The following is a 13,045-nucleotide window of genomic DNA, read 5'->3' as shown; positions in this document are numbered from 1 at the left end:
CTGCACCATTACACTCCACCCTGGGCAACAAGAGCGAAACTCCATCTCAAAAAAAAAAAAAAGAGAGGAAAAGAATTCTGGAATCGGGGATAGTCAATCTACTTTTATATAACTTTGCTACATTTAACTTCCTTAAATATTGCCTCATCTGTAATATTAAGGAGTTATAACTGGATCAGAAAGCAAACTTTTTCAGTAAAGAACCAGCAAGTAAATATTTCAGCCTTTGGAGACCATATACAGTTTCTGATGTATATTTTTCTTTGCTGAGTAGTATTCTGTTGTATGAATAATACCATAGTTTATTTTTTTTTTTATTTTTTTTCTGAGACGGAGTTTTGCTTGTCGCCCAGGCTAGAGTGCAATGCATGAGCTTGGCTCACTGCAACCTCCACCTACTAGGTTCAAGTGATTCTCCTGCCTCAGCTTCCCAAGTAGCTGGGATTATAGGTGTGTGCCACCACACCTGGCTAACTTTTCGCATTTTTAGTAGAGACGGGGTTTTACCATGTTGGTCAGGCTGGTCTTGAACTGCTGACCACAGGTGATCTGCTGGCCTCAGCCTCCCAGAGTGTTGGGATTACAGGTGTGAGCCACTGCACTTGGACCACAGTTGTTTTAATGAGGGGTTGTTTTTACAACACTTTATACTTGTAACAACCATCCTTAGCTCTCTGCAATACAAAAATAGGTGACAGCCAAATTGGCTGCTGGGCTGTAATTTGCCAACTCCTAGACCAAATGATCCCTGAGGTCTCTCTTCCAGCTTTAAAATTTTCCTGAAAGAAGTAAAGGAACCTGATAGAGGAGTGAGAAACAGAACAATCTCTGATGTGATGTAAAACAAAATGAAAAGGTGACACAGAGGTAATCAGAAAGCTCTAGAATAGAAAATGACATGGTAAAAACAATAGGCAAGCTGATCATATGAATAAGCTATACCATTCCTAGGCATTTATTTACCCAAGAGAAATGAAAACAGGTTCACACAAAAACCTAAATACAAATGTTGATAGTTTTACTTATAACTGCCAAACTGGAAACAATCAAGTATCCTTCAGTTGGTGAATGATTAAACCAACTGTGGCATATCCATACAACAGAATACTACTCAGCATCGATACCCCCGATAACTTCAAAAAACGTCAAATGCTTTATGCTAAGTGAAAAGGGCCCGATACAAAAGACTCTATACACTAAACTGTGTGATTGCACTTATATGATTCTGGAAAAATTATAGGGACAGAGAGCAGAGCAGTGGTTTTCAGAGGATAGAGGCGGGAAGAGAGTTGACAAGAAGGGGCAATATGAGTTTTCAGGGATGATGGACTATTCTTTTTTTTTTGAGACGGAGTCTCACTCTGCCGCCCAGGCTGAAGCGCAGTGGCGCGATCTCCGCTCACTGCAAGCTCCGCCTCCTGGGTTTACGCCATTCTCCTGCCTCAGCCTCCCAAGTAGCTGGGACTATAGGCGCCCGCCACATCGCCCAGTTAGTTTTTTTGTACTTTTTAGTAGAGACGGGGTTTCACCATGTTAGCCAGGATGGTCTCGATCTCCTGACCTTGTGATCCGCCCGTCTCGGCCTCCCAAAGTGCTGGGATTACAGGCGTGAGCCACCATGCCCAGCCGATGGACTATTCTATATCTTGGTTGTGTAGCAGTTACATGATTCTATATATTCATCAAAACTAAAGAGTTATACACCAAAAAGTGAATTTTCCTCTAATAAAACTTTTCTTTAAAAGTAGAAAAGTCAATGTTGGCATTGTCACTACAAACTAAGTGGAATAGTAGTACTGGAGGGAAAAAAAGCAATTTTGAGAATTATGGAGGAAAAAACTTTATTGTATGTTAATATATGAAGCAAATGACAGGTGAATGAACTGGCAGCATTATTCACATTAACTCATTTCAGGCAGTAGAAAGAAATGCAAAGAGAAGACACCTATTTTTGATATGTCTTATCTCTGTTTTCTATTATTTTGCTAAAATCCAAATTTTTCTTTGCTTTTTTTGAGACAAGCAAGGTCTCACTCTGTCACCCAAACTGGAGTGCAGTGATGCAATCATAACTCACAGCAGACTTGACTTCCTGGGCTCCAGTGATCCTCCCACTTCAACCTCTCAAGTAGCTGGGAATATAGATGCACACCACCATGCCTGGCTAATTTTTAAATTTTTAGAGATGGGGTCTTGCTATGTTGTCCAGGATGGTCTTGAACTCAAGTGATCCTCCAGTGTTGGCTTCAAAGTACAAGTGTAAGCCACCACCTTGGGCCCCAAATTTTTCTATTATTTCTAACACAGCAACATTTTCATTGTAATTGGCACTTCAAGGTTTTCTGGCATGACTTAAATTAATGATTTATGAATGTATAAATTTAAACCCTATAAAAAGCTAAATGATTTCTCAGGAAAAGCCAGCGAAAGGGGGAAAAAAGCTAAATGAGAAACTCAATATACTATTATTTCTTTCAAACAAAATGAACTATGGGAGCAAGCTTACAAAAGTATGCACCTAGAAATAAATGGTATCAGCAAAGCAGAATGGGAGAAAATACTGAAATACATATATTTAGCAAAAAACTTGAATCCAGAATACATAAAGAACTCTTACAAATCAAATAATAATAAGTAAAAGAGAGCCGACACTTTTAAAAAATGGGCTATGACGTGGGAGGACTGCTTGAGCCCAGTAGTTTAAGACAGCTTGGGCAACAAAGCAAGACACTATCTCTATAAAAAAATGAATAATAACTTAAAAATTAGCTAAAAATATGAACATTTCATAATTGAGTATCAAAGATCCAGGGCTTAATAAGAGTTAATCATGACTTTAATAACTGACCATATCAAGTGCTGGTAAAGATGTGGAGTAACAGCTAGGCATGGTGGCTCATGCCCGTAATCCCAGCAATTTGGAAGGCCGAGGTGGGAGGACTGCTTGAGGCCAGGATTTCAAGACCAGCCTGGGCAATATAGCAAGACCCCATATCTTAAAAAAAAAAAAAAATTAGCCAGGGCATGGTGGCACGTGCCTGTAGTTCCGGCTACTCAAGAGGCTGAGGTGTGAGGATTATGTGAGCCCTGGAGGTTGAGGCTACAGTGAGCCATGATTATGCCACTGTACCACTCCTCTCAAAAGGGGGTAAAAAAAAGGTCCATCAAAAGAATAATAAATAGCTGGGTGTGTTGGCTCAAGTCTGTAATCCCAGCACTTTGGGAAGCTTTGGGAGGCTGAGGCAAGCAGATCACTTAAGCCCAGGAGTTCAAGACCAACCTGGGCAACATGACAAAACCCAGTATCTACAAAAAAAGAAAAAAAGAAAAGGAAAATTAGCTGGGCATGGTGGCCTGCGCCTATAGCCCTAGCTACTCAGGAGGCTGGGGTGGGAGGATCACCTCAGTCTGGGGAGGTTGAGGCTGCAGTGAGCCATGATCAGGCCACTGTACTCCAGCCTGGGTGATAGAGTGAGACCTTATCTCAATAATGGATAAACTGTGGCATATTGATGCTGCAATGGAATGCTATGTATTAATGAAAAGATCTATCTTACAGATATCATATGAAATTTTAAAAATAGGTAAAACTAATCTCAGATGGCATAAGTCAGAACTGATTAACTTTAGTGAGGTACTGGCTGAGAGGCAGGCTAGAGGGAGACATCTAGGGTATTGGTAAATCTCTATTTTTATTTGGGTACTAATTACTTGAGTATACATATTTATAAGAATTCATTGAGCAACATTTAAGCTGCATGCCAAACTTTTTTAAAAAGAGAAAAAAATGGCAGAGCATGGTGGCTCAAATCTATAATCTCAGAACTTTGGGAGGTGGAGGTGGGAGAATCACCTGAGGCCAGGAGTTTGAGGTTACAGTGAGCTATGACTGTGCCACTGCACTGCAGCCTGGGCAACTGAGAAGACTTTGTTAAAAAAAAAAAAAGAAAGAAAGAAAGAAAAAAAGAGCTACCTTCTCAGTAAAAAAGCTTTTATAACTCAGGAAATCTTTTCCTACTCAGATATGTTCTTTAGAAGTTTGATCAGGGATATACATGAATATAAACTAACACTGGCACAATATCCAATTGGTAAGGCATTTCTAGGTTTACTTTTTATTTTATTTTCTGAGACAGGGTCTCGCTCTGTTGCTCAGGCTGGAATCCAGTGGCACAATCTTGGCTCACTGCAACCTCTGCCTCCTGGGCTGGGTGTAGCTGGACCACAGGTGCAAGCGACCACATCCAGCTAACTTTAAAAAAATTTTTTTGTAGATACAGGGTATCACCATGTTGCCCAGGCTGGTCTTAAAACTCCTGAGCTCAAGCAATCTGCCCACCATGACCTCCCAAAGTGCTGGGATTATAGGCGTGAGCTACCATACTCGGCCTCCATTTCTAGCTTTAATTTAGCCTATCAGAGTAAAGAAGCTGAGTAAGTGCCAGATCTTTCCTCTTGCAATTCATCAGTCTGTGTTTAAATGTATTAAGAAATTATAAATCATTACTTTCAGCTGGAACCAGTAAGCGCTACTTTTTTTTTTTTTTTTTTTTTGAGACACAGTCTCGCTCTGTCGCCCAGGCTGGAGTGCAGTGGCACGATCTTGGCTCACTGCAACCTCTGCCTCCCTGGTTCAGGCAATTCTCCTGCCTCAGCCTCCTAAGTAGCTGGGACTACAGGCACCCGCCACCACGCCCGGCTAATTTTTGTATTTTTAGTAGAGACGGGGTTTCACCATATTGGCCAGGCTGGTCTCAAACTCCTGACCTTGTGATCCGCCTGCCTCGGCCTCCCAAAGTGCTGGGATTACAGGGGTGAGCCACCACGCCCGGCCAAGCGCTACTATTACATTCTATTTGATGAATAATTTATGATGCCACTTTATCCTTCATTTTCAACAATTTTTACAAGGTATTTTATTGGTGACTATAAGAATTAATGTGCAAATGTGTGCTTTATTTACTGCACATTCATTATAGCTATTAGAAAATGAATGAAAAATGTTTTTCTAAACCTGACTCAGTATCACCCTTCACAAAAAGTATATAAATACAGTCAGGTCATATTATAACAAATATCTTCATAACAGGATAAATAGTAAACTGCATGAAAAGCCAAACACATGGAAGCACAGAGTAGAACAGTGGTTGCCAAGAGCTGGAGTATGAGGAATGGGGAAATGTTGGTCCAAGAGCACAAATTTTTGGTTATAAGATGAACAAGCTCTCAGGATCCAATGTACAGCATGGATGGTGATGGATGTGTCAATTAATTTGATTGTGGTAATCATCACACAATGTTTATGTATATCTAATCATGTAGTACACCTTGAATATATTCAATCTTTATCAATTAAGTATTTTTAAAAGTAAGAAAAAATCTGGAAAAACTTTCTGAGTTTGACTTAATGGAATCTAACAGCTAAATGACAGAAGCAAATCCCAAATTAAACCCTTGGTTTCTAGTGATTTAGAAGATATAACTAGGATCACTTATAAAAACTACTTACTCAGTGCATGAAACAGATAATATTATCCAACAGTCAGGTAATTAGATGCTTCACTTTAGTGTAAGCTTTAATAATTAAAAGGTTCAGAATGCGGCATGAGATCAAACATAATAACTAACTCATCAACCTAGCAACCATAAGCCTGGCTCAATGCCACTACATTCAAAGATACAAATAAATGTAGCAACAATACTTTGCTTATAATAAAAATTTACAAATCTACTGAAAAAAAGGATAATCATGGTTAAAGAAGCAAGGTAAGACAGAAGGAAACATAAACATGAAAGATCATCCTAAATTACCATATATTTGTCAACACAGGCCAAAGGCAAGTACAGTCAGTTCTCACAAATACTGACCCTTGTTAGTCCCAACTGTTCTGTTTTCTGTTTCTTTCTTGGTCGATTTGTGGACTCCTCCATTTCATCTTCTTCATCTGTAGGGACTGTGTCACAGAGAATCAGATTTGACATTTTAAAAACAGTATTAATCGTGAACTATCTGAAAGAATTCTTTACATTTCCAAATACAGTTTTTCCATGTTATCACAACTAGTTAAGGAATGATTATTCCTCATCATTTTGGTTAATAGAAAGTTATATATAAAATACTACCTAGATTAACAATCTTTAAAAATAAAAAAATAAAAAATAAACTACATTAGAAAACTAAAATCTAAGTAGTTTAAAATCTTGCTATCTTTAAGGTCATCATTACAAATATTTATCATTTTATCATAGCTATGAAAAATTGCTGTTAGTCGTAGGAGAGTTATGAACACATTACATTTACATTACGAAGGAGGGAAGGAAAATACATGAAAATGCACATACATTTCAGCCATGTTTATTCTCTTAATTTCATTTTCTACCAAAAGTGTTTGTTTTTTTTGAGTTTTAAAATCTTTGCTATACATCACATGGTTAGGCAGCAAACCCAGATTGAAAACTACATAAAATATGCAACATTAAATATGTAATGTATGTTACATTACGTTACAGTAACATACATATTGTTACATTAAATATGTAACATAAAATATGTAAAACATTAAAATGTTTTGTGGCTTTTAGGAATATTAATATTTCTCTAAATAGATTATAAACCCCTTAAAGTTAATAGCTACTCATATACAATCTCATTTACTCAGCCCTATCAAAAAATAAAAAAATTCTACTAAAGAATTTTCTAAATTAAACCACTTTTTGCCACCAAATTATTTGCTTTCACCATTTTTGTAAAATCTACTAAAATGGATTATATATTTCCCACCATCTTACACATAATTATTCAAAACTGGGTAAGCGTTTCTTGATCCTTCCCAAGTCTTTGTGAAATGCATTTGGGGTATTATACTGTGTAACAAAGCAATTACCTAAAAAGTAACAGAGGTATTCTGATCTGTTTACCCATGCAATAAATAGTACTAGCTACTAGGTCTTAAAATGTAAGTATCTATGGGTGTGTGTTTTTTCTTCTTTTCTTCTCATCAGTGTCCTCTTACTACTATGAAAGCATCTTCCTCTAAGAGTCCTTCCTCCTCCTCCCTCAATTTGTTCCTTTTAATCTATGTTTTAGAGTAAAATAGTAATATTGGAAAACTGCATTTAAAACTTTTAAAGTAAACCAGCTTACCTAAGAAATTAACAGTAAAATGTCTCAAAAGTGATTCTTAAATGACTTAAGTCAAAATGACTCAGAAAGTATTTTATTCACTTCCAAGTTTCCTGAATAAGAGAACTTTGAGAATCAAGGTATTTATGTCCTATTGCACCAAACATGTTTTGATACTTGCTATTCAGTGACACTATCCAGTAAGTAAGGGGTGGTAGAGTAGGAAAAAAAATCTTGAAACACAAATATAGAACTTGTTGACATACTGGTCTATTTTATGGCAAAATATGGGTTAAAAGTCCCCTTTCGCTAAACTGATTTTTTTTTTTGAGACAGGTTCTCACTCCATCACACTGGCTGAAGTGCAGTGGCATGATATCATAGCTCACTGAAACCTTAAACTCCTAGGCTCAAACAATCCCCTTACCTCAGCCTCCCAAGGAGCTAGGACTACAGGTGCATACCACCACACATGGCTACTTTTAATTTTCTACTTTTAGTAGAGACAGGGTCTCACTACGCGGCCTAGGCTGCTCTTGAACTTGTGGCCTCAGGTGATCCTTCTACCCTGGCTTCCCAAAGTGCTGAGATTACAGGCGTGAGCCACCACATGGCCTCTGAACTTAAATTTTTGAAACAACATTAATAAGTCAAGGTAAAATAAATATTTAATTTACCTGTAGACCAGATCTTTAGCATTTTATCCCAGGAGCCACTGCAAAACTAAACAGATGTATATGAAGGGAAAAGACATATGTAATATGATTCATATTATTTGCCTATACCAGTAGGTCTCTTCCTCATTCAGGACCTTTTCAAAGAACTTATGTTCCAGAGTTGAAATTAGTCTTTTCCAAGGGCAGATAGGACAGGACATAAAATCTGGGAAATCTTGAAGGTCAGGCTTATTGCCATGTCTTTTGAAGAAAGCCAATCTGAAGTGAGAGAGAATAAAGTCAACTTGAGGGACAAGAGAGCGAGAGGGTGTGCGGACCACATTCAAGCCTCTATTCCACTGGTTCCTGAGGCCCAAATGCACCATTACCCTTCTTGTGATGTGGTTGTTCAATCTTTCCTGGGATCTCACAGTCCATTTACTTTTAAGGTTAAATAAGTTCAAGCTGAGTTTCTATCTCTCCTTAACCAAAAAGAAGGGGTACAGTTAATTCACTAAAGTTTGGACTCAACAACATATAAACCTTTTTGGCTCAATATGAAAAATAAAAAATCTTCACCTTTGAATACAAGCATCCTGTTATCCTAACTGTCAAAGAAACACTCTTAAGTCCAGAAAACTTCAATGTGGCTTAGGAAACTTTCAAATTGTAAGTGGATTTATAACCCTTCATATTAATAAATCAAGATGGTATTGCCCTCAGTTTTGTTACCTTTTAACTAACTTTTATCATTTTATCATGATAAAGAGTAGATTGGTACTATAGTAAAACTCTATTAGCACTAACTTTAGTGTATGCTAACGCTCAGATGATCAACGAGGCATTTTCAGTTGATGACAGCACTTAAGAATAGCTGATATAGACGGAAATATATCAATTACTATGAGGTAAGAAAGTTATATAAATGAATGGCTTGTTTACTTCATTTCCTTTTTTTTTTTTTTTTTTTTTGAGACTGAGTTTCACTCTTGTTGCCCAGGATGGAGTGCAATGGCGCAATCTCGGCTCACTGCAACCTGGCCTCCCAGGTTCAAGTGATTTTCCTACCTCAGCCTCCCGAGTAGCTGGGATTACACGCATGTGCCACTATGCCTGGCTTATTTTTTATTTTTTTTTTTAGTAGAGACAGGGTTTCTCCATGTGGGTCAGGCTGGTCTGGAACCATCCTGACCTCAGGTGACATCAGGTGATCTGTCTGCCTCAGCCTCCCAAAGTGCTGGGATGACAGGCATGAGCCACCATGCCCGGCCCATACCTCATTTCCTAAAATTTCTGAAGTTTATATAAGGTTCTAAACTAGGGATATTCAAACTGAGCAAGTGATTATCTCCTATTGTATAAGTATTTACTCTTGCTTTGAAATCCTATCTTTTGTCACCGATTGTTAGGAAACTAGGCCAACACAATGAATATATGTAGAAAAAAATATTTAGGAACAAGCTCCAATACTAATTTAACACAGTACTAATTACATTCCAGCTACTTACTTTAGTTCCTGAGCCATCAACAGCTATAGAATCTACACTTCCAGCATGACCTCTACAGCAGTGTAGGGCTTTCACTTTGTTTCTCTCTACATTCCACTCCCATAAGAGAATAGTCTGATCCATAGAGGCACTCAGTAATAAGCAGGACAAACTATCTGAAGAAAGGAGAACACAAGAATAAGAAACAAATCAGTACACCATTTAGAATACATCATGTTCTGAAACCGAAGAAGTAAATTTTTTTGTTGTTGTTGAAAAAGATGTTAACAAGATAACTCATGTGGCCAGGTTTTAAAAGGCTGATGTGGTATAAAGAAAAGATTCTTTAAAAATAGAAGATGATGGCTGGGTGCGGTGGCTCACGCCTCTAATACTGGCACTTTGGGAGGCCAAGACAGGCGGATCACTTGAGGTCAGGGGTTTGAGATCAGCCTGGCCAACATGGCAAAACCCTGTCTCTAGTAAAAATACAAAAATTAGGTGGGTGTGGGGGCAGGCGCCTGTAATCCCAGCCACTCAGGAGGCTGAGGCAGGAGAACTGCTTGAACCTGGGAGGTGGAAGTTGCAGTGAGTTGAGATTGAGCCACTGCACTCTAGTCTGGGCGACAGAGACTCTGCCTCAAAAAACAAACAGGCCAGGAGCGGTGGCTCAAGCCTGTAATCCCAGCACTTTGGGAAGCCGAGGCGGGTGGATCACGAGGTCAGGAGTTTGAGACCAGCCTGGCCAACATGGTGAAACCCCATCTGTACTAAAAATACAAAAATTAGCCGGGCGTGGTGGTAGGCGCCTGTAGTCCCAGCTACTTGGGAGGTTGAGGCAGGAGAATCACTTGAACCTGGGAGGCGGAGGTTGCAGTGAGCCGAGATCATGCCACTGCACGCTAGCCTGAGTGACAGAGCAAGACTCCATCTCAAAACAAACAAACAAGAAGAAAATAGATGAATGTAATACACTCAATATTAACTTGAAAATGTATATTATCTGATGCAATTTTAATAAATATTCACTTCTAACAATTTATGAACTTTTATATAATCTTTTCTTCTTGAACACTATATTTTTTGAAAGACCTCATAATAACTGAGGTATGAGATGCTTCCTACCCACTCCCCATTCTTCCCCAGCACCAAAAATGGCTTATTTCCAAATCCCTATCTAGGATTCCTCAAAGTGTAAGGAAAATGTCCTAACCTTTTTTCACCCAGGCCACATCTTTTACAACATCTGTATGTCCCACAATTGTCATTATTGACTTTCCTTCCAAGGACCAGATCCGAGAAGTCTTATCATAAGAACCAGTCAAGATCCTATGAAGAGAAAAAATATCTTATGAAACAGAAAAGCAGATTTTCAAACCCTGAAAATGAATTTTGTTTCTGTGGCAATGACAAAGTAACTTTGAGGAGTATACTTTTAAACGCTTCTTTGATATGAAGATTGAGATTTCAAAACACACTAGATCAGATCACTTGATGTTTCTCAACCTCCTAAAATATACCTGGCATGACCGGGCGCGGTGGCTCACTCCTGTAATCCCAGCACTTTGGGAGGCCGAGGCGGGTGGATCATGAAGTCAGGAGATCGAGACCATCCTGGCTAACACAGTGAAAACCCTGTCTCTACTAAAAATACAAAAATCTAGCCGGGCGAGGTGGCGGGTGCCTGTAATCCCAGCTACTCGGGAGGCTGAGGCAGGAGAATGGCGTGAACCTGGGAGGTGGAGCTTGCAGTGAGCCGAGACTGCACCACTGCACTTCAGCCTGGGCAACAGAGCGAGACTCTGTCCCAAAATAAATAAATAAATAAAAATAATAATAATACTTGGCAAATCCTAGATTTCCTTTTTTTTTTTTTTTTTTTTTGAGATGGAATCTAGCTGTCACCCAGGCTGGAATGCAGTGGCACAATTTTGGCTCACTGCCACCTCTGCCTCCCAGGTTCAAGAGATTCTACTGCCTCAGCCTCCTGAATAGCTGGGATTACAGGCACCCACCACCAAGCCCAGCTAATTATTTTTGTATTTTTAGTAGAGATGGGGTTTCACTGTGTTGGCCAAGCTGGTCTCGAACTCCTGACTTTGTGATCCACCCGCCTCGGCCTCTGAAAGTGCTAGGATTACAAGCGTGAACCACTGCGCCTGGCTGATTTCATTTTTATATTGTTGTAAACAATACAACTCTCACAAAAGCTACGCAAATTACTTGTTGACTTGATGCTAACACAGGTTGAGCATCCCTAATCTGAAAATAAGTCCAAAATTCTCCAAAATCCAAAACTTTTTGAGCACCAACATGACACCACAAGTAGAAACTTTCACACCTGACTTCATAATGACAGGCTGTAGTCAAAACGCAGTCAAAATTTTGATTCAGGCACAAAATTATTAAAAACATTGTATAAAATTGGCTGGGCGTGATGGCTCACGCCTGTAATCCCAGTACTTTAGGAGGCTGAGGCGGACGATTCACGAGGTCAGGAGATCGAGACCATCCTGGCTAACATGGTGAAACCCTGTCTCTACTAAATATACAAAAACAAAATTAGCCAGGCGTGGTGGCGGGTGCCTAGAGTCCCAGCTACTCGGGAGGCTGAGGTGGGAGAATGGCCTGAACCCGGAAGGCAGAGCTTGCAGTGATCTGAGATCGCGCCACTGCACTCCAGCCTGGGCGACAGAGCGAGACTCCGTTTCAAAAAAAAATACACACACATATATATATAATATATATAAAATATGCACATATATTATATATACATAATATAAAATTACTTTCAGGCTAGATGTATAAGCTATATATGAAACATAAATGAATTTCATGTTTAGACTTGGATCACATCCCTAAGATATTTCACTATGTATATGTTAATACTGCAAAACCCACCCCCCCCAAAAAAAATCCTAAATCCAAAACACTTCTGGTACCAAACATTTCCAGAAAAGGAACCCCACCCTTTGGGCTCTTTTTTTTTTTTTTTTTTTGAGACAGAGTCTTGCTCTGTTACTCAGGCTGCAGGGCAGTGGCGCGATCTCAGCTCACTGCAACCTCTGCCTCCTGGGTTCAAGTGATTCTCCTGCCTCAGCCTCCTGAATAACTGGGACTCCGGGCATGGACCACCATACGCAACTAATTTTTTATATTTTTAGTAGGTTTCAATATGTTGGCCAGGCTGGTCTCAAACTTCCGATCTCAAGTGGTCCACCTGCCTTAGGCTCCCAAAGTGCTGTGATTACAGGCATGAGCCACGCCCTGGCTGTCAACCTGAAGTACCTTGTACTCAACCAGTGAAAACCATTTAAACTAAAACTAGTAGAAACATAACTTTATGTAATAACTCTAGGGAGATGTTCTTTGAAAGAAGTAAGCTCCTACTACAATCTACTCTTGAGGTGTTTTCCTAAATGCAAGGCCAGTGAGGATTTGCCCTGAGATATCTGTACCTTCTTTCTTGAGTACAGTCTGTTCTTTCTAGCCCTAAAAGAGCATGCCATGCATCTTTATGGTATTAGGCCAGGAGATCTATGGCTGTACAGGTTACTTTTTTCCTCTACGAAACAAACTATATCCTTGGTCTTAAAAGCAACATAATCGAACCAAATAAATTAAATGCTCTAAGATACATGACTTATTCAGAAGACAAACATAGATGGGTGTAGAGAAATCCCATCTATTCAGGAGGCTGAGGCAGTTGGATTGCTTGAGCCCAGGAGTTTGAAACCAGCCTGGGCAACAGAAGGAGACCCTGTTTAAAAAAAAAAAAA

The 13,045-nt window shown here is 39.3% G+C and overlaps 1 protein-coding gene across 1 annotated transcript in view; it reads right to left on the bottom strand.

Moving 5' to 3' along the window:
- WDR12 (WD repeat domain 12) overlaps positions 1 to 13,045 on the bottom strand; it is a 33,040-nt gene that overhangs the window by 5,721 nt on the left and 14,274 nt on the right. The window contains exons 5-8 of the mRNA XM_017884394.1: positions 10,480 to 10,595; positions 9,288 to 9,442; positions 7,801 to 7,846; positions 5,869 to 5,954 (exon numbers count right to left, since the gene is read on the bottom strand). Coding sequence (XP_017739883.1) covers positions 5,869 to 5,954; positions 7,801 to 7,846; positions 9,288 to 9,442; positions 10,480 to 10,595 — 403 coding nt within the window. The remainder of the gene's footprint in view (positions 1 to 5,868; positions 5,955 to 7,800; positions 7,847 to 9,287; positions 9,443 to 10,479; positions 10,596 to 13,045) is intronic.

The sequence above is a fragment of the Rhinopithecus bieti genome, unplaced genomic scaffold (assembly GCF_001698545.2).
Source record: "Rhinopithecus bieti isolate Rb0 unplaced genomic scaffold, ASM169854v2 scaffold_14229, whole genome shotgun sequence".
Lineage (NCBI taxonomy): Eukaryota > Metazoa > Chordata > Mammalia > Primates > Cercopithecidae > Rhinopithecus > Rhinopithecus bieti.
Note: the sequence above shows the minus strand (reverse complement) of the source record. Positions and strands in the feature narration are given on the sequence as shown.